This window comes from Corvus hawaiiensis, chromosome 7 (assembly GCF_020740725.1).
Source record: "Corvus hawaiiensis isolate bCorHaw1 chromosome 7, bCorHaw1.pri.cur, whole genome shotgun sequence".
Taxonomy (NCBI): domain Eukaryota; kingdom Metazoa; phylum Chordata; class Aves; order Passeriformes; family Corvidae; genus Corvus; species Corvus hawaiiensis.
Window position 1 is genome coordinate 14,543,513 of NC_063219.1, and position 22,574 is coordinate 14,566,086.

The following is a 22,574-nucleotide window of genomic DNA, read 5'->3' on the forward strand; positions in this document are numbered from 1 at the left end:
GTAACCCAAAATTTCCATCTTAGGCCTCATTATTCCTTCTCCCTGTACTAATGCCTTTTCCCTGAAGTATCTATTTTGAAAATTACTCCATCTAACATAACACTCTTGCCTGAATCTCACTGCAACCCACAGCCTGATCCTACAAAGATCTATGCTTGTGCATAATGTGTGAAAAGGAGAGGCACCAGCTTCAGTAAAATGATCAACGTACCTCATGTGAAGCACCTGTGCAGAACTTCCAAGGCGTCCTAAATCTCTGGCAAGAGGTTCCAGCCCTCTCAGCTGGTTGGACCTGGCACCTGCTACAGGCTGCAGGACACCTCGGCTGGTACCAACAGCAAGAGAAGAGCGCCATGTTGAGATGAAACTGCCTGGGGAACTTCAGCAAGGAACACACAGCTGCCTAAGCTGAAATTCTCTGAGCTGGCAAGGGACTTCTTTCTCGCTTCTCCTTTCAGTCCTGGGGTATGGAATCAGGTGATACAACTGAAGACAATGCAGATTTGAGAGAGAATCAAGTTAAGCCCTGGGATGCTTTTTTTTTCCTAAGAAGCAGCACATGGCTGTTGTGGTTTTGTTTTTTTTTTGTTAAAAAATGTCATGTTACCAATTCTGATCCAGCTTGATCATGTATCATCCTCTAATATCAAATCATATCCACGGCTGAGGATGACTTTGTAGACACAAAGAATGGAAAGATTCTACGTACAAATACATAATCATATATATTCTTAAAGCTTTTATTTTAATGCAAAATAAACCAGGTAAAATTTATATAGCCATATGTAACAAAAGATCAAAATCTTTGACGTGGTACTAGAAAAAACCTGTCAAATTACGTGTTGAATTTCTCCCCCAAAACAACACATGATTTTTAAATCAGTTTCACTTAAACACATAGGTATTGTCAGGATCACAAGTATCTCTCTCTCCCTCACAGTAAGAGAATAGTGTCTTACAAAGCCTTCTCTCCTACGCAGAGATAGTGAATAGCACTTCTGATTTTGCACGTAAGGCTTGAGGACCCTGCAGAACAACTGTGACAGGGAGCACAGGCGTGGAGCCTTTTGAAAGTGCAAAGCAGCCCCTGCTCAGAGCAGAGTGTCAGGATGTGGCCCTGGCAGAGCAGTCAGTAGGATTCACTCACAGCACTAACTCTCTGATAAACAAATCTGTGATGGCTGGGAGGAAGAGGTAGCAAAATTCATCTCTAAAAAAATTAGGCAGCATGTGAAGCTATTTCTAGATCAGGAGGCTGGAGTGAATTGGAATTCAGGACTGTATGCACTTTTCCAAGGCAAGAGCCTTTTTTTTTCTTTTCTATGCTCAGTTTCCCCCTTTTTTTTTTCCCACAAAGGGCAATTGATATTTCTTTATGCATTTGAGGGGTGCCTAGAGACTTCTGCATCATAATATATCACAGTGGTAATGTCGGCTCACAGGCCAAGATCATGGCTCACTAGTGGGTGGTCACTCAGAAAATCCACAGGCTCTTTTTCTATCTCTTAATCTTTCAACTGCTGGGCCTGGCTGGCCCTGTGCCAGAGCCAGAAATGCAGGCTGCACGCCACCAGCTCAGGAAATCAAAGCTTCAGCTTCACGTGAGCGCGGGCCTCTCTCCCCTGGTCTTGATGCCTGTTCACACACACACTTAGGGCTGCTCCTGTGGCAAACCCAACTCTCCCTTCACACCCGCTACGTCAGTAACTCTGCTGCTGGACTGGCACATTTTGGATGAGGGAGTGCGAGGCAATTACGTGTCAAGAGCATTTCAGACTCATAATTTTCCCAAACATATGGACATATGGGAAAAGAACAACTTGTTACTTAACGGCTCTTTTGGATTTTGCAAGTGTGTATTTTCAACCGTCAGTTGTAGCACCTCGTGAATTCTGCACGGTACATATTTTTCCACAATATGGTGCTAAAATCATACATTTTACACTGCAGAAAAGCTGACTATATATACTGTAGTTACACATTACACTTTTGAAAATACCGTACCTCTACCAGATATTAAACCAGCAAATGGCAATTTTCTCCCAAAACAATGGCACCAGAGATTGATGAGATGCTCTGTAATACTTTTTGGTCTTTTTCCCCCAGCTAGGTCACAATGTTCTTCCTCCTTAGCTCCTTACCTGTAGGATGCATCCATATATTATACTTATAGCACTTTTTTTTTTTTTTTTTGATTGGAAGAAGCTCTCTACTGATTTCTGCTTACTGAGCAGAAGCATCATTTAATAACCTGTTGGGTAAGGTAAGATTAACAGCTCAGAAGGTGTTTGTTTGATCTGTCTGCCTCAACTGAGTGGAGCTGATGCAGTCAAGGGGAGCTCTTAAGGAAAGATTCAGGTTACGGGGAGACATTGGGCAGGTCCTTCAAAGGCTATAAATAACCTAGGAGCTGTTTCCATCCAGATTTTATTTGGCCCTGGCTCATGAAATACTGTAAATAAGTTCTGTTCACTGTGCTGTGATGCCATTTGAAGGGTTAGTTGAGAGTGATTTACAAAGGCAGTAGCTTATATTCAGAGCTGTTCTTAATTGTGGCCTGGCTTGATAAAGCCACTGTCGTGAACATTAGTTTTTTTACAGCTGGATCAAATGTATCAGGGGTTATATTTCAAGGAGGGAAAGGAAAGTACTTTAATTTGTTTTTGCTTCACTTTCAACAGGCCTTAATAACACCAGTGACTATCCTGTGGTTGCCAAGTCCTGGCTGAGTATCCTACAGCAACTGAAGCTTTCTGAGAGAAGTACAAGGCTGTGCAGAGCACGTACATGACAGGCACAGTTTCCTTGGGGAATGCGCCTTATTTATGGAGGGTACTGAGAGACATCCAGCTTTACACCCAACACTCCCTCCAGAGGTTTTTCCCTCCTACATTACTAGGGAAGAGGGCAGAAAGAAATGGAACAAGAACCGAACACCCTCGTTTCATAATCAGTTTCATTCCTCTTCCTCTCTCCCTCCCACCAATGCTTCCTCCTGACTGGATTTAGAACTGTGCCTGCCCCTGCCCCAGGGAGTCCAGCCCTCTGTCTGAATCATGGAGGTGCTCCCCCACCATGGAAAGCTGTCTCCTCTCCCCTGCTTCCCAGCCTGCTGGTGGGTGGAGGCTGGTGGGAATGCAAGCACTGGAGCCTGCCAGCCACTCAGGCAGCTGCAAATGCTCCCTGTGCCTGAGGGTTACACCAGGCTCTAACCAGCATCATCAGCAGAGAAGAAAGTAGGCTGGGATTAAACGCTGCTTCTCATCAGGGCCATTACCTGCCAGCAGGACACACTCATAGCAGGACAAACCTTCCTGGTGATATTAAGCACCTGGGAAGTGAACTATGTGATTTATTATGTTGCATACCAAAGGTGTCAAAATGACATCAAAGAAATCCTTATGCTTAATCCTTGGCCAGGTCACAGTCTTTTCCTGATGGAGAGAGGAGGCCTAATGGTTTAGTGACACTCCCAAAAGGCAGAAGTTGAGGAATTAAGGACACTTAGAAATAATGCATTTCTAGGTCGCAACACTGCATGGTTTCCCCGTGACAAAATCCTTGAGACAGATCTCTAAGCACTCAGAGCCCTCTTGGGTCAGGTCGCACAGGTCCCTGTGGCTGGGGACATGCATTTTTGGCTGCAGAGCAAACTCAGGCTGTTTGGGGCAAAGAGCTGGGCATGTACCCCACCACCCTGTCCCCCCACCATAGCTCTGCTGTGCTGCTGACAACCCCCCCCCCCCCCACCTTCTCTCTTCCTATGCAAATAACTTGCTCTTCTCACCTCTTCCTCCTGGGCCCCAGGGTCTTGAAGCTCTTCCTGTTGCTTTCCTTGTCTTTTCCCTCACCCCTTGCTGTGAAAAGCCCCTTTCCCCACTGACCTGATGGCCTCTGGCTGCAGAAACTCGAGTAGTTTGGCACTTGGCATGGTGGGGCCTGGCGCTGCCCGAGGCTGAGCTTCCCTCATGGACTGAGGGTGGCTCCCATGAACAGGTGCCTTCTGGGGCACTGGGCTGGCCAGGGCACGCATGCTGCTGGCAGGCACTTGGCTCCAACACTGCCTGGAGCAGGCCAGGAATGGGCTGCCCTGATAGGGCCAAGGCAGCACCTGACACAGTAACTTAATACGAATTATGGAGTCCATGCCCATAATGTCACCTCCCTGGCCACTTCCTTACAGGCCAGCTCCACTGAAACCCCTCGAGCGACACTTCCTGATAGCAGCTGAGGATCTGGCCTCCAGGGTTTACGTTTAAAGACTGCACACTATATAACTAACCAACACTCACAAGCATACTCCCCCCATCCCCAGACATGGTTCTCAGGTGGCTGCCTGTCCTCTGTGAGCCTGCCCAAGCAGAGGGGATAAGGCTTTTTGCCCTACTCCAACTGCAGCAGGTGCAATAAGAGAAGCCTCTTGATATACAAACTGCAAAAAATGAAGGCTACAAGATAAATGCTGCCACCACCGAAAAGAAAGGAAGACAGGAGGCTAGATCACAAATCTGGAACTGGAGCATTCTTAAAGCAGAGGTGTTGGTCAGGACGTGCCTGGAATGTGGCCGCTATCTCTGTGGCAGTCCCTTGTCAAGTTCACACACTAGATACACAAGATGCCTAGCTCTGCAAGAAGTCCATCCTGCATGCTGTGTTCTCACTTAAAAGGCTCTACAACAGCACTCTGAAGTAAACTCTGGTGACTCTGCTGCCCTTGCACAGACAGCTACGTACTGTAAAGGTGTAGCTGGATTCAGTAAATAGCCCTGAGGTGTATTAAGTGTTGTGTTTCATTTCCAGCAGCCACTTTCTATTTTTAAAAGGAATTAAAAACCACTCAACTGTCTGGTACCTCACATACTCAAAACACATCGTACCTCACGTGGCTTTAGTTCGTCTGTTAGAAAGCACCTATGCTGAGCCCAGCTCAGTAAGAACAACTCCAGGTCTCATGTGCCATTCTTACAGGCAGCTACGCTTGGGAACAACTCTACAAGGATCGTGTCCAACGGGGCTCCTCCCGAGCTGTGCCGGCAAGTCCAGTGCACGGCTATACAGCTGCAGTCATGGGGTTCTTCTGCCTGGGATCCTGTTGCCTGTACTGGTACTGGTCTGGACTGGTCCCACGGTGTCGGACAATTTCACTGTAAGCTGGTGCTCGGTGGGACTGTGGAGGGGAAGGTGGCACGTCCTGCCGGAGGGGTCCTTTATGCTGGTTTGTGATGGGCTGGGCTGGGTAATACTGGGGGTACCTCAGTTCTGCCACTCTTGCGTCCGGCGCACGGATGTAGTTCCCCTTGGATGGGTGGATAACAGGCTGTCCTCCGTGGTAGTAGGGAAGATCTCTCTCTTTGTACGTTACTCGTGGCCCTGTTAAATATTCTAGTGGCTCTGCAGGTCCACGCCTGAGGAGGAAAAAACATAATAAAGCACATAAAAAGGCAGTCTACTAGCCCAGTGATATATTATTGTACATACAATCTATGTTTACTTTGGGAGAGGAAATGCCACCTCAAGCATGACAAGCCCTGATGAATGAAAAGAACTTCTGAAGGATAACAAGCTTCCCACCTGCATGCTACAAAAGTCTGTAACATCCAGGACATTGGAGGAAGGGTCCAGCGCACATCACAGCCCTTTTACAATGGGGGAGCACTGGAGCCCTTCAGCTCAGTCAGTCTCCTGTGATCCATTTGCCATAATGGAAACAAAGCTCCTTTAAACAATGCATGTTTGACTGAATCTTATCTAGCCTGAGGATAAACAGATGAGTTAGGTCTGCAAGTCTGCAAATCCCATAAGCTTTACATGCACAAATATTCACGCTTTCCAGGCCATTTCCCACTATCCTCTCCTAATACGTCAGCCTGTAAAGCTTTCCAAACACCATAGTTGGAAAAACTGGAACTCCTGGAAGAAATGCTAGGGATGTCAGGCTACAATACCTGTGTTTAATGGGCAAGTTGCCAATGAGGTTTCAAAAAATCTGTGATCTAGAAGGCCTGATATTACAACAGCCCTGTAACTTGTCTGCATCAGTATGGATCTCACAAGCCCTAGTTCATGTGAAAAGCAACACGTGAATGTGTCATCCGCAAGGATGTGCCATGGAGCCCCCTCTGTAGCCTGCTGCATCTTAATTTCATGATTTGCACTAATGAAGCATTGATATTTTTTCCTAGTACAACTTAACTTGTGGTACTTTTGAAATGGCAAAAATAATTGTTCTCACAGACATGTCACCAGAGCATCCCCAAAAGTTCAACTCAATTAGGAGTTTTTGCCAGTCTGACTGCAAATGTCTTTGCACTTTGGACAAAACCTCTCATTGACTGCACAGGAAGCTTCTCTCCAAATGAGTGCTGAGGGAAGAAGACAGAGTTTTGACCCAAAACAGGGGCTGGAAGTATAAATCAATTATACTTGCTCTGTGGCCTTGGGACTGAACTCATCAACTGTTTAAATATTCTTTGCATAGATTATGAAAAAAGTCATCATTCTGGAACAGCAGATCAGGTGTTCAAAATTTGTCAATGACTCTCTTGTTCACACAGAGATTTTACAAGCATGCTCCTTCTTTCTTAACCTGGGCTCCCAGACTCTGCTGGAACTTGTTTTAGCCTGTAGTAAAACAAAACATGTGGTTTTCTGCTGCACTCGTTTAAGCCCATGGGGTAAATCACGGACACAGGCAATGAACAAACATTATCTGCCTTGAAATGAACCTGCAATTCTCCTCCTGGAATAACTTAGTGCAAATGTTTCCTGTTTAAAATGGAAAGAGCAAAAGGAAGCATTCCAGGCCTTGGACTTTTAGGACCCTATGCTCCCCAGAGACTTTCTGCTTTAAAAACAGAACATTATAAAAGACAGGCACTCTCAGCTTCCCCCTCCATCTCCTGGTGAGACAGTCCAGACAAAGTGCTGAAGGGCCTGAAGCCACCCTCTGAGATGCCAAACCACTCTTAACCGTATGTACTGAGACAATTGCTGTTGCTGCTCACACACCTACGCCTTGCAACAAAGCCTGATTTCCACAGCAGGCCAAAGAGCTGCTCCACGTATTTCTGCATGAAGGCTTGTTCACTAGTCAGTCCCATCACACTCAGCTTTAATGCCTCTGTGCACAAAAACATACTTCCAATCATAAAAGACTCTGCAATGGTAGGAACTGCTTTGTGTCAAGCAGCACACCAACAGGAACAAATGTCAAACCTACACCCATCACCTTTTAATAAAGGATCATGCTCAAAATCCTGTGCATTGGTTTTTTAAGGTGTTCTTATCAGCAGCTATAATCAATGCAACTCTCATGGATCATGTTAAAAAAGGACTGAGCTTGGAACCTGATCCTGAATTCACTGAAAAGCCAGGTAGCTTTTGGACAAAGCTCTAACTGCAAATTGAATTACTCTAAAAAAACCAAATTCAAGATGAATTGGTACCAAAATGATGGCTGAGAACAGGACTGAGCCACCAGCATGATGTACTGAGCCTTTGACTCATGCCTCAACTGACACCAGAGATCTGCAAGGTGCAAGAAAAAAGAGGGGTGTGTTTTGCCATCCAGCCAAAAGAGCTTTTTCCAGGAAAGCTCAGCCAGCCCAGTTTTAGGAATCAGTGTTACACTGCTGCCACAGAAGCTGTGACTGTGCAGAGGGTTGTGCACTCAGGCTGCTCTGACCCAGGACTGTGCAGTGAAGATGAGCCTGGGCAATCAAAGCAAGCCAGACATGAGAAATGGCCCCAAGCTGCCTGAGCCAATGCCATCAGATCTCCATTGCTGTTATCTCTCCTAGCAAACTAAATCCACCATCGGTTCACTTACAGCTAACACCATCTGTGGTTGTGTAGACAAACTGCAGAAGAACATGTGGGAAGAGCAAGATCTTTCTTTACAAAATAAAACCCCAGGTTGTTCACTGTCAGCACCAGTTTCCTTTCTCTGAGGGTGAAACACCCATAGGTGGTGTAATTCTTGAGTGTCTTGCCCAGAGTCACGATTTAGTAGCTGGGAGGAGAGGTTGTACACCAAGACCTGACAGGAATCCACTCCACACGAACCTTTTAGGAAAGCCCCAGGAAGAAAGAAGGTATGCCCGTTATTTTAGCAGCCTTGGGAATAATACAAGCGGTGATCTAGCCAATGATTAGCAGAACTCTCACCTGAGTAAAACCTTGGGAAACACTGGTAACTGTCCAAAAGGCTGACTCTGGGCAGCATGACTGAGGGAAATTTCACAAAAGATATCCTCATGGCTGCTCCACACTCTCCAGCTCACTTCCCCTAGTGATCCCAGTGGGTGTTATGCTTGCAGACACACAAGCTACAATGACAACACTTTTTTTTCCTTTTATGATCAGCACAGCATGTTGGAGTCAAATTATTTCTTGAGAACTCATTCTTCCCCCCCCTTACCACCCATGCCTGGTGAAGTCCATTCTTAGGGAGCTGCTCACAGTGCAAGGAACCAGCCTACAGAGTGTCCGTGAACCTCTATCTGACCAATCTTAAAAAACAGGAAAAAACTGCCCTTTCCTCCTCAAGTGTGACAAATTTACTATCAGAAAGTCAATCTTTTTAAAGTAGAAGAAACAACTGCAAATACCAAGCTCTGGCTGCAGAAAGTATTAGCAGTAGCTCTGGGATACTGGGGGCAGTTCCTAGCAGGAAGAGGAGGGCTCCTCTGAACCAGCACCCTTCTCACTCGATAGCCCATGGTGTAAAAGTATATGCTGTTGTTTATCCTCAAAGAAATTGCCAAAACAAACCAAACCAAACACTTTCTACTCGGCAGCCCCTTGTAGATGCTGTGCTTGCTTCTGCAAGAAGGAAAACAACTCCTACCTTTTCCCTCAGCAGACACTGCCACCTCTGAGGAGGTCCTAATGAAATTCTTCTCCTCTCTCTCACTGTTTTTGTTGGCTTCTGATGAGTTCAGAGTTCACAGGGCCATATCACACCTCCCAAGTGACCCACGGTGTGGGGGTCAAACCAATAACCTCAAGTGGAAAATCAGTGACCCAGGGGAGTGATCAAAAATCCACAAATTGGGTCAAGCAGGTCCAGCCACTCAAAAGGACCAGGCCAGGAGCATGTCCTCCGAGAGGACATGCTGAGTAGGAGCTGCTCTGACCGTCAGCTGTTTTCCAGATTTTTGGCCAGTTGTTTGACCTGGGGATACAGTGCAATTAATGGCAGGCAGAAGCCAGGGAAGCTGACACAACGTCCTGGGAAGGAACTGATCTCAGAGCTCAAAAACTGGTTTTGCTGATAGTTCAGCTCTGCTGGGTCCCACTGGAAAGCGCATTATGGATGTGGGTCTAGCTAAAAGCAGAGGCTGCTGCTGCAGGAAGCAATTGAATGAAGGGAGAGAGAAGTACAAAGGAGTGAAACTGGTGGGGCAGTGTGAAAACACTCCTCAAAAATGTCATGAGCAAGGTGCCCTTTAAAATGTCTGCTTTATTTAGAGGAAGCAAGGTCTCATCTTCCTTCCCCTGAAGAGAAATTACAGATCACACACAGGTGGTTGCAACATGTTTCACTTCATATGCTGGTTTGCAGCTCTACCAGCTTATCTTTTAAAATGATTCACCAGTTAACAACTGTGATCCATTTTGAGCATTAAGGGCACAAAGCAGCCTTGTCCAAGCAAAGCAGGTGACTTGTGACTGATATTCAATTAACATGTTGTTATTTTCTCTACAACAAGTAAAGCCTAAAGCAGGTTTGTTTTTCTATCTCTGCTTTATTTATTTTCCAAGCACAAAAAAGATAGGATTTTCTGGCTTTACTGCAGAATTTTTAAGAGCTTCTGGATTTATTTAAAACTGAACCACAGTACTCAGAATACTTAGGAAAGACTTCTTTTACCCAAAATGTTATTTAGTCACAGGTATCTGAAGCCCTAACTAAAACTATCAAAAGCCCTAACTAAACACTTTTTGCTTTCTGCAGTTCCCTTTTTTTTTTTAAACCCCCATTTTAGTAATTTTTCAACTGTGGAAAATCTTACAGAGTAGACTGGCGTAAATACCTGATGCTTCAAAAAACAATCAGAAAAAAAAGTAATTACATTTCAGGTTTACTGCATTTCATTGATAACCTCCATTTGCAGGTCACCTTTAACATCAGTCAGGAGACACATGCTTGGGCTATCTGAAAGGAAAAGAAAGCAAAATGAAGGTCTAACTGCTCGTGCTGTGCCCCATCACGTTGGGGGTTTGGATTTCATCATGACAAAGGGTTCTTCTTCCCTCTGTTCTATAGGGAGAGTCACAGAGGTCACCCTCTTAGTACCTGGTAAAAAGCAAAGAAGGGAATGCTCTCTTCTTACATCACTATCTCCTCCTTGCTGCTGAGGGAATATTTTGCAAGGGATATAATCTCACATGAAAACCTGCTTTCTTACTTTGTTAGAGAGTACTTCTTGAAATAAACTTCAAAGACAGCCACAGACTAAGTAGCAAATGGAAAGCCCACATTTGGCTGCAGTCTCTTTCATGTCTAAGCAGGACATACAGAGACTCTGGGTGATGGCATCAGACAGCCCAGGCTGTGATTAAAGAACAGGAGAAAGCGACAAGGTCCTATCTGTGTCCAAATTCTCACTGAAGAACTCCATTGTATGCAGTGTGATTGTGTGCTGTTTGTTCTCAGCCAGGAGGATCTACTTTTAAAGAAGAAAAGAGAAGCTGGTGTAAGAACTAAATTATGCAAACAATCTTGAAGTATCAAATACATTACACTGTGTCTTTATAAAGCTCTTCTCAACAAACACTAAAAACAACTGACTGAAAAGACCACGTGCCATCTCTCCAGGTACAGTATTAAAGATCCTGCAGTGCTGTTTGTAGTCAGTGGCTCTAAGAACTTCTGTTGCTTAATATTCAACGTGCATATAACATAAATAAATTAATGAAATTTTAAATCACTGCAGATTTAAAAAAAATCACTGGAAGTCACTGAGATGCCTTAAGGTGGGTCTCTGTATCTTAATAGGTGAGATACTCCTACAATAAATATTCTTTGCCCTTTCAGATCAATACTTCCCATAGCCAAAGAAAGGCTTTGCACTTAAAATTCACTGGGAATCAAATCTGGTATCTTAATGCTGGGAAGAATCTGCAGCACAAGGAAGTGCTCAGTGGTTGCTGTCTGTGAGAGAGGCTTGTACCTCTCAGAAGAAGGCAGATGTCTAGCAATGTCATACTAACCTCAAACACACCAGGCACACTTTATTTATGGGCTGAGCTGGTGGAGGTGCTTCCTTCTCCTGTTCTTTTATCAACAATACAAGGCTGAAAAATCAGATAACGTAAACGAATACAATCCCTGGCTCTCATGTAGCACATGCCATGCAGAGAGAGCTGTTTTTAGTTTGAGGACTGTGTTTGGAATTCCTTTAGTGTCAGGTTTCCAGTTACCAGGCCCTCTTCCCTGGGCCAGGCACGACTGCGGTTGGACTGGATTAGCAGAACACTCTGCAATGTATATTACGCAACTTTGACTTCTACAGGCTTTGCAGACCCATAAAAATAATGATCATTTCATGACCTGCATTTCGAGGTGGGGGGGGCGGTGTGTGTGAGTGGTGGGTGTAAGAGTGGAAGAATCTCTCTTCCCTTTTTAAAGAATTCCTATTTGGTTTGGAGAAGGAGGGGTCCATATAAGTTTGTTTGAAATTCGAGCAATACATTTCAAATGCAATACAGGCAGGCCTGATTCTCTTCCCCTGCATACAGTTTTGCAAAGTCTAAAGTGGTGCTAACTGGCCTGAACACAAGAGTTTATAGGCACAGTTTCTCTCTCTCTCCAATATTACAGCTTAAAATATTTAGAAGCAAACAGTTAAAGCACCATAATCCCAGTAGGTAAGTGCAGAGACATGTTTATATTACTCTAGTTGAAGTCCAGCCTTAAAGCAGCTGGAGAACGAAGTCCTTTATTGTTTGCAGAGTGCCACACTTTGAGGTGTTGGGCCCCAGCTGCTCCCTGGGCCGTTCTTCGCAGTTGGAGACATTTAGGTGTCACACGTGCTTTTACATCTTGCATTTACAAGACCAAGTGTACAGTTTAGTCACATACTAGCTTTCCATGCAGGGAAGCAGACTGCAGAAACAACTGTAAGACAGGCAAGCAATGTCTGACATGTTTACAACTATGTAAGATTTCTTATGACAGCATGAACAACTTATTTTGTCTGCAAGAAAATAGATTGTTCTCGATCCCTAATGGAGCAAACTATGTCACAGATTGGTTAACATCAGAATTTAGAGTGCCATTTAGTTAAACTCCCTCCCATCAGCAACCAAACCATAAAACAGTGTTGCTGCTTTGCTCCAGCATTAGTTTATTTTCCACAGCAAATCGCAGACCAGTTTCTGATAATCCCATCCTGCAGGCAAAGCTCCCCTTTCTTTCCTTCCCTAAATCCAACCTACAAATATAGGAACTGTGACAACCAGGATTAAAACCCTCCAATCAACAAAAACAAAACCCAGAATATGCTAGCTGGTGCTCTATAAATGCCCAAAAAGCATTCAAAACAACTAGTGCAATAATCCTTCCTACTCAATTCCTCACTTGTTTTGTTCGTATGCTCTCAGGCATGGTACATCTCTTCTACCAGGAGGCATAAAGTAGCACCTATTGAACAAGACATCGCTACTCTGTGAGCTCTTCAAGCTTAAAGGGATCTTAAGTAGATTGGTACTTTAAGTAGCGAGTCATTACAACATGTGTCATTTCAGATGTTTCTCATTATTCAACACAACATAATGCCATGTGAGTCATTAACCTCTTGGCACTGGTAACCTACTCTCAATGCTAAGCAGTTATGCTTGTTGCTCAGGAACCCCCACGCTCTGTTGGGGAGAGACCTGGCTGAGATTTTAAGGTCCCTTTGGTCTTTTGTTTTGCAGATTAGTGGGGACCAAAAGCTCTTCCTAGAGTCTAAAAGAGTTCTTGGCCTTTGGTCTTTTGAGTCACACTCCTGAGAAGATGCTGACCAAGTTACGTTGGAGGGGAGAAAACTTCTATTTAAACGACAGTTGCCTCTCAATCCAGCAAGAGAAGCTTCTCAGTTGAATTTTGCATTTCTATGCAAACTCAAACTAATATAAAAATGTACTGAACACGAGCAGAACTGCCACCACTGGAGCGAGATGCTGAAGTGAAAGCTGTGCTATAGTAATACTTGCAGTGTCTTACTGCGTAGCAACTTCCAACAGACAGGGGGACCCCGCTGCCCCTGCCCTGAGAACAGCCAGCTGCTTCCCTCAAGAGCAGGCAATCGATGAGAAGGGAGCGAGGTGCAGAGGCAAGACCCAAACACGGGCCTCAGCGCAGCAGCAGCACAAAAGCCAGAAATACTATCTGGATCCCTTTGCCTCATCCTAACCCCTACTGGAGGTATCTGCTTTTTTGAAGGCTATCAGAGTAGAAATTAAAGAGTCTGTTCTGGTTCAGGAGCTTTTAATTTGATTTAAAAGAAATTCTGTTGCCATAGTCAAAATTGCTATTCAGAAGGAACCGATCACACTCCAGAAGAGCTCCTCCCGAGCAGGGAAGCCTCCACCCTTTGCCCATCCATTCACAGCACTACTGCTCTCCACACTGGTTTTGTGAAGTGCTTTTAGAAATACATAAACCCAAATTCTACCCTGTTCTCATTTTTCATGTGAAATGAATTTAAAGCATGGTGACCATTCAACTTACTATTCAAATGATTTTCAACTAATAACAGAAATCATTAAAAGAATCTTCCTAAGTAATAATAACCTGGGCCCAGGTCTTTACTATTCAGCCACTGGGACTTTAACATGCTGTCTGATCTTTAGTGGGCTAGTAAAAACCTGTAAGAAGTGGTTATTAATGTTATTACCAAGCTTTTAGGCTTTTTTTTCTTTTAGAGCATTTCTCATTTAAATTAAAGCATTCCTTGCAGCACTTTCTCCCACTGCCGTGATGAAGCATGGCTGTCAATTCTGTCTCCAATGGCACAAACTGGGTAGTAAAACCATGCTTCAGTAAAAAAGGAATATGTAGCTGGTTATTTTTTCCTTCATTTTGTTTCTTTCTGGTCCAGACATACTGTTAAACTCACTGTGACATACCATTCCTTTTTTTTCCCCTTTGCAACAAAGGCAAAGCTCAAGACCCAGAGGAGAAGGATGGCTGTTTTGGGGGGGCGAGAGGGACCTTAAAAACAAGCAGCTCTTATTTCTTTCTTCAGGCAGTATTTCAGTCCCCATTGTTTCCCTACTGCTCATGTACTGATTTTCTCCTAAACAGCACAAACAGCCTGTAAGTACATCCTCCCCCCCAGTATTTTCTTTTGTTAGAACCTTTCATTTCTATACCGGCATTAGATTATACATTTCCTGGCTTGCTGCACTCCATTAACACTCTGGTAACCACCCATTTTCCAGCCAGCCATTAAACACCACCTTTCATAATTGAGATTTAAAGGCTCAGGGCATGATAAACCGCTGAAGTTATAACTTTACAGCTGCCTCTATAGAAGTGTGTAAATCTCCAGATTTGGATGGGCAAATCAGTTAATTAGACTTGCATTAAGTCACAAACTTTGCGGGCGCTCTGACAGCAGATGTCCTGAAGTTGTGCTTTAAATAACAAGGGTCAAACCCTCAATCCCACCGGGCTGGGACAGACGGAAATGTCCCACCCGGTGCCCAGGGAGCGGTAGCACCGAGCGCAGCTGCTGTGACTCGCAGCCGGCCGCGAGCGCCCATTCCAGCTGTGTTTATGCTGGCTCCTTCCTGCAGAGCTCCTTCAGTTACACGAACATCAGCGCGGCCGCGGGAGCGCAGTGACTGCCGACTGGACATGTTCTACCTGCTGCCTCTGGTGGAGAAAATCCTGGGTTTACCACCCTACATTTTCTGCCGGCCAGCACACAGGTTGCTCTCAAAGCAGGACCCCCAAGTTTTGGGGCTGAGCACAGCTTCCCCCTGCCCCTACCTGCGGCTGAGGACACTTATGTGCATGACCTCGAGTCACTGCTGGCCAGTAAAAGTTCAGGACTGGTGACATTCGGAGCTGCAGCCACCACTGTCTTTAGGCGCATGGGTAGTAAGCGGTTAACCTTTGGTCATGACGCCCAAGGGCCTGTGCTCCACCTCTGTACGAATTATCTCCCTGTTGCTGCATTTAAAAATACTGTATGTAATTAACTGTTATCAGGTTGTTAACCAGTCTGTTGAAGTGTGAACTTATCATTCAATTGTTTCCTTTATTTACAAAGTCCCTGCCATTCTCTGAGGCAGCAGCCTGGGACAGGTTGTTGACTTGCTTAGATGAGGAGGGTTTGGCACACCAGATCCCTGGAGCAGAAGCAGATTCTGGAGAAGTGAGGCACAGACATGAATCTGCAAACACCCCCTCAAGGTGCCCTGTAGAACAGCTGTGCTTGAGTGAAACACTCACACATGCCACTACTACCAAATACATCATTGTAAGGCTGCCTTGAGACCTGAACCACTGAGCATGGAGGAAACACACAATACAGCTCCCAACTGCTTTATTCCAACGAGGAATTTTTACTCATATATATGGTACTAGCTTTAATGCCTACAGATATACACAAATATGTTCCATTCACAGATGAAGATAACATAACTGCTGACTTTCATACACATCTGAGCTCAGTTTTTCCCTATTTAGTTTGCTGGACATTGTTTCCTTAGGCAAATCTGTAAGTCAGAGGTCATCATGTTAGAGCACAAGATGGAGATGGGTGGACAGGACAACAGCACAAGATGCCACAGCCCTTGCTGTCCTCTCTGTCTCCTTCAGCAAGGCCTAGGCTTGGATTCCTGGAGCCCATCGCACATCATGTTTTTTACCACTATCCCCTCCCAGCCTGGCTACTGTTCTCTTCTTTGCTTTCTTCACCAGCAGCACCAACCGTGGCAGTGCCAGCAAGGTGTCCCAGACGACATGAGACATCATCAGATCTGTGTGATTTTCTTCCATGCATTCCTGGCCTGGGGCAGCACCATGCACCCACAGCAGGATTTACTGGCATGGTGCCTGGGCATGCAGCATCCTATGGGAACTGGTGCAATCACCAATGTCCCCGATCTATGTGCATCCCCCCTAACACTTGCAATAAATGAGATTTGTAGCTTCTAAACAAACTTCTTCTGTGCCATCTGCACACTGTGCTGCATGACAGATGACAAGACAAAATTTGCAACAGCAAAGACCTTAGAGCAAAACAACCTTTTAGAGAGAGCAAGTACAGGCTGCTGTAGCAGTTCTATCAGCTTAGTCATGTATCTAGAACAGAAGACATCAGGATCCTGAAGCTGAAACAGGAGTGCACATCTGAAGACAGAAAAAAAAGCTTTAAAGACACACCAAAACACTTCATCCGTGGCAAAGCAATGCCAATAGCTGGGAATTAGTGATACCTTAACAGAGGTGACAGCATAGTACTTGGTACACAGGGTAGGGACAAGCCATCATTGAGACAGAGATAGGCTTTGGACAGCACTACCTGGTATAGACTTAAATTTCTTTTGAAAGTATGCATACATCATGTGTCAAAGATGTGCAACGAAGTCTTACGTGGAAGACAAGATACTGTCAGCAGCTTCAGCTGATATTACAATGAGCAGCACCACAATCAAAGAGGCATCCCTACTCCACCCAGGAAGGCTGCTATGTGCCATTAGTGAGAAAAAGAGAAGCAATAGTGCTTCCTGATATGAACCTGGTAAGAACCTGGCAGAGGTTCCAGACAGCATGTCTCAATTTGGCTGGGTGAAAAAAATTAAATAAAACCACCCTTTAACTTGAAACAATCTTTTACATAATGAATCAATCAATTATCTTTGCTCTAGTATGTTCAAATCAAGGGAATCATCATTGAAAATAACAACCAATTTATATAGCTCATTTAAAGCCACAGTAAGCTAGGCTGCTGATTCACTAATGAACAATAAAGGTCACTACTATAATATCTCTCCAAGTATTTTCAGATTGTGCGGTGTTATAGACCTGAAGTGGCAAGTTCATAAAAAAACCATCAAGATACTTTGCATGGGGAAGTAAAGATGGAAAAACATCATTGCTTTGCCTAGATACCAGACTGAGAAGAGGGAATATGATGTAATGAAGGACTTTGTGCTCCAGACTCATTCAGCCCTGGCCAAAGCCTCTGGATGTCAATGGAAGCATGTCAATGATCTTTGGATTAGGCTCTTGTATAGAAGAATGGTATCTGAAAGGCGAGAAGAGGGCAGGGAGAGAATGAAACATCTGTATCCTGGAATGAAATCAGGAAGTTAAGGCCTGACAGCCTTAGACAGCAAATAAATACCTCGGGTATTAAATGCAAGTCGCTGAAATGCCTCACTTCAAGTGGAAACATTCCTTTTCAGTTGTGTCTTTCAGGTATTCAGAGAAAAGACCGACCAGAATGCTGCTAATTTATGTTTTACTGTTTGAGTGCCCATGATCTAGACAATGGTACATACATGCAATTACGAAGAAACAAAACATTCTGCCAAGATGAACAGCACACCTCTGCTCTGTGGGTGTTATAGATGTTACATCTATCATTATTAACAGTGTGGCAACTGGGGCAATGTAGCAGAGTGTGCCCTAATCTGCAGCACCATGTCTGGGACTATTACCAGAACCAGATGTTTCAGAGGAAGCTGCAATTTGTGGACAATTAACAGTTTGCATAGGTCTTACAGCATACAAGAACCTCTCCTTTCCTCCTCAGATGCTAATTCAAACAAAAGCAACTACTGGTCTAAGCCTGGGTTTGCAGAAAGGTGCAGGTTTCAGAAACACAAAACACTTGATGACACTTCTGTACTTGCAGATGTTGATTCAAAAAAACCCCATATATGATAATATTTAACCTTGACAGACGTACTATTTGAAACCCATAGGAAAAAAGCACAATATAGTAGAGAGAGCCTGAGTTGAGCTGAGAAAGATGTGTTTTCCAAATCTCAGTGTTAAATCTTTAATGCTGACTTGGGTTCCTCTTAAAAAAAAAAAAAAAAAAAGAAGCGTAATTCTACTGCCAGTAAAATAGGATTTTCTTTAAAAGAACTTTGCAATATTTCAAAGGTCCCTCTGTTTAATGACCAAAAAGTAAAAGAGAGAAACATCATACTATATCAAGCAGCTACAATATAACCCATTACTCAAGAACATCATTACAGTTTCTAAATCAGAAAAGCACAAAGTAGCAATACCATTTTGAGGATGCAAAATTGTCTCCGTATACTAAAGACCCTTGAAAAACTTATAAAACTTGTGGTATAAACTAGCACAACTGAAAATGAAATATCTAAGGAGGAAAAGACCAGGGTTAAAGGTTCTGTATTGATTTTTTTTCCCCCTCACATTGGGATTAAAGCAATTTCAGCTGGGACCCAGAATTACAGATGTAATTATAATTTCCATTTCTATTTTTAGACTGTGTACAAAGAAGTGTAATAATGGACAGCTGAAAATTTTCCATTGTCCATTAAAAATGAAATGTTTCTGATGAAATCTCTGTAAGACCAAGTACCACTGCAGCAATCTCTCAATAACAGAGCTTGCTTCAGATGTTTGGTGACAAGAGAGAAGGGAGAGTTGCCACCCCTTCATAGGAAGAAATCAAACCAAAATGACATTAAGGTTGTTATTCCCCTACATAATACTAAAGAGATTTCAGGTTAAGATTAATAACAAGTCTTTTCAAAGAAAAAGTCAAATTATCATTAAATAACCTTTCTTGACATTATTTACAGGGTATGTAACACAAAGCATTGCATTAAGGAGGCATTATTTAAATCACATAGGGTCTAGGGAGTGAAAAAGAGAAATTTCTCCAAGTACCACTGCCTGTCTGCCATCCTTCCTCCATCCTTTACAATGTCCATTTAAGCCCAGGTTTCCTGGAGGTCTCTGATAGTGAGGCAAATGACTGCTATTGAAAAGCAAAATGTATTCAAGGTAAAGCAGGTGCTTAAGTGCTCTGATGGATCTGGGCCTAAAAATTCAAGTTGTAAACCCCAACTCAATTTCAAATGACTAATTGAATTTGCCTTTTTTTTTTTTTTTCTTAATTCCCTTTGGTTTTAAACCGATCTGCTCTGTGCTTTCTGCCACAAAACATGGTGCAGTCAGTACCACAGCACAGCTTTGTCCCACCACGCTGCTCCCGCTTGCCATTCCAGAGGGACAAAGAGATCCATACAGAAATGCTCAAAAATGCTCAAACCCAGCACTGGTATATTCAAGCAGCCTAAATTCAGCCTAATTCCCGAGTCAGTGAGAAATCCAGATGCCTTTAGAGACCCCTACAAAGCTAATTAGACTACCAGAAGTCTACACACAGCGAAGTCACATGGGTTTTCTGAGCACAGCTACTGGGATCCTCAAAGCTTTTAACTGATTCTGGAAATCTTTAATCGCTGAATGTACCGTTGTAAAGTGTGTTTGCTGTTTGAGCATCTTTGGAGGAAGGACTGTTGGCATTCTTTTTTCTACATGCTTTGTCCCAGCTATTGTGTTGGCTGGTTGAGTTCGGTTCAAGAGCGTATCACTATTATCTCCTTAAAAAAGCAAAACAAAGGGAGAAACTGTGGCCATACCATGCTTCTAAAAATACATTCTTTCCATACTGACGACAACTCAGTTCTCAGTAAACAAACATGCCTTTTCTTTAAAGCACAGTATCTCAGATTGAACCAAAACTCATAGCAAAATGCTAAATGAGCGACCAAAACCTGGTGACACATGGATATATATACAGCAGTACACTAGCACTTAGGTCCAAGCAAAAAGCAAGTCACATGGATTTTCACTGTGAAATCATCCTGAGATTGGTTTTTCTTGCCAGATTTTGCCATGATCTACAACAGACTGCTCTCAAAGCATCTCCCTTCCTTCACCTGTAAAACAAGAGCTATTTTTCTTCTTTAAATGAAGGAAAGTGCCAGCTACTCAGTATCCAAGGACCCCTGTTGGCTTGGGGTTTTGCTTTATAACCTGGGCTGGGTTTTGTTCACACATTTCCTGCCCTCTGGATGGAACTCTGACTGCCAATTTCCAAGGCACTGTCTCGGACTATCTAGTGCACAGATCCAATCTCCTTGCTGAATTACATCTGGGGTGGAACAAAAATGGCAGATAATTCACTTTCTATTAAAGTTAACACTCTCCTCCACTTGCTTCCCACGTATGTTATACAGTGGACGTGTTTGCATGTTCTGCTCTATTTTTTCAGCTGTTGCAAGCACACAAGCTATCAATTATACTCTATGCAGAGAGAAGATAGTGATTTGAGGAACGGCTTCCAGTTTATATAACTCCTCACCTCATTACTGCTCAAACATTTAAATGAATGCTTTTGGGCAAGAGGCCTGAAGTAGAGAGATTCCTTAGGTGCTCTCTCCCCTGCCATTTCCCTCCTCATTGAATGGTTAATCAGAGCAGCGTAATTCTTTAAAACTAATATTTATTCAAACAGCTGCAGGATCCCATCTGCTCATTCAGAACAGAGGACAGAAGCAGTGGAGGTCACAGCAATACCAGACAGAGCCAGCAGAAGTATGAGTTCTGTCAATATCTCTATAGCCAGCCTAAGTTATGTTTTGCAGACAAAGGTTTTGAGTACAGCAAAGACACTACCATTACCCTAAAGATGTGGTTAAGTTTTTAGCATATGCATTGTGGTATTTAATATATTTTCAAAATAAAGCTTGCTGGAAGTCTGACTAGTGGCCTATGTGCTATTTAAGACCAGCCACACGCCTACAAAGCTTTGCTGCTGTGTTTCTGGCATATCCACAACATCTTTACCTGTGGTAAAGATGCTCCATAGCTTATGCAGATTTTCCCAAATAAGCATCCACAAAAGAATACTATCACTGTGCATCTTATGCTTTGTTTATGCCATATTTGAAAGAACTGTTCTAGTAGAAAATTTTGCACAGGTGCTAAATGACAAAATTAGTGCTAATTTACATAACTATTAAATGCTAGAACAATGCAATCTTTTCCAAGCCTGGAGATGAGAGTAAAGATTCTTAAGAAAGCAGGAATTAATCTTCTCTAACAGGGTACAACAGGAGTTTTAGCTCTATGCTTGCTCTTAACAAAGTTGCTGGTCCATCACCACTAGTGATCTGAATGTTTGCAATTCTTCAACAACCTTGAATTACATTAATTACATTTACTTTTATTTCACTTACATCTGCAGTAAGATTGGATGGGCTGAAGAAGAACACATAGAGGAAAAGATGTATTTCTTTTACTAGGATCTCCAAAATCTGGAGAGAAACTGCTAACGTTAGTGAGCAAAATTGTTGGTGAAAACAACAAGTAACCTAATCAGAGTTTATCAAATTACTACCAGACTGACCCAGACAGCAAAGAAATCAAAGAATATGCTCCAACAGTGGTTGTGTTTCAGTCTAAACTGACTGCAATCATTAGGAATACATCCATGGATTGCAGTGGTTCTGGCCCAGGCTTGTACTAGCTTCTAGTAAATTTCTAGCTGTTCTCAAGGGGGATCAACACATCTAAAGCATGACTTTCTATGAAGAGCAACATAAAAGCCTTTGGTGAACACGAGCAAAGAAATTTGGACAAAACCCTCTAAAACTGAGACTTTTCTTCTGATATGTTTAAGACTTCTGTGCAGAGAAATTAAATATGTCACCTACTTATGGAATGGAAGCAGTTTGGCTGCCAATTGTCTGAGCTGTGTTGAAACAGCTGCTCTAGCAACTGTTTTTACTATTAAATTCTTCAGTGATTCTCTTAATCCCAAATTAGACACTTCTTTCCTTTAATCACCAGTTTATATAAAAGCTCTTTCCTCACAAGGCAGGGTTTCACCAAGGATAACAAACAACGGCAGGTCTGCTCAGCATGCTGCCCTTGTGTTTCTCTACTCCTCACATCTCCCCCACCCTGCTTCTCATTTCTCGGTGGGTGGCACACAGAGTGCTCACGACTCTGTCCCCTACATGTTTGTAAAAGAACACAGAACTGTATTTGGGGTCTTAAGATTTCACAGCCTGTCATTAAGCATGTAATTAAGACTGTCCACATACAATTCACTTTCCTACTTAATCATCATAATCTTTCCTCTTTCCCAAACATGTACATAAGGATACCTGTAACTGACTCACTTTAAATGGCTTGCTATTAGAAGCTTGAAACTTGCCATTGTGACAGTACAACATCCTGTAGGGCTGTGTTTCTGATGTGGTGTTTTCTTGGTGGTTTTTTTTTTTTTTGTTTGTTTTTTTCCGAGTATGCTTTGCAAAGATTGGATGGAGACAAAGGAATTGAGAACTAATATGGAGAACTAACTGCAGTCTGCCTCTGAGCAAAGGGTGCCATTGCAAAGCTGCTGTTTGCTCACAGGAACATAGCTGAGCAATGGCACAACATACAAGATGTTCCCGTACAAAAATGAGAGCTGCAGGAAGCTTGCTCAAAAATTCCTGATCCAACAGCCTCAAAAATAATACATATTTACACCTGATACTGTTGGCTTCCTACATTTTTCCTTTGC

At 43.3% G+C, this 22,574-nt stretch overlaps 1 protein-coding gene across 1 annotated transcript in view; it reads right to left on the reverse strand.

Moving 5' to 3' along the window:
* Positions 1–724: 724 nt before the first annotated feature.
* PARD3B (par-3 family cell polarity regulator beta) overlaps positions 725–22,574 on the reverse strand; it is a 403,293-nt gene continuing 381,443 nt past the window's right edge. The window contains exon 23 of the mRNA XM_048309307.1: positions 725–5,405. Within this exon, the coding sequence (XP_048165264.1) occupies positions 5,051–5,405 (355 nt within the window). The 3' untranslated portion in view covers positions 725–5,050. The remainder of the gene's footprint in view (positions 5,406–22,574) is intronic.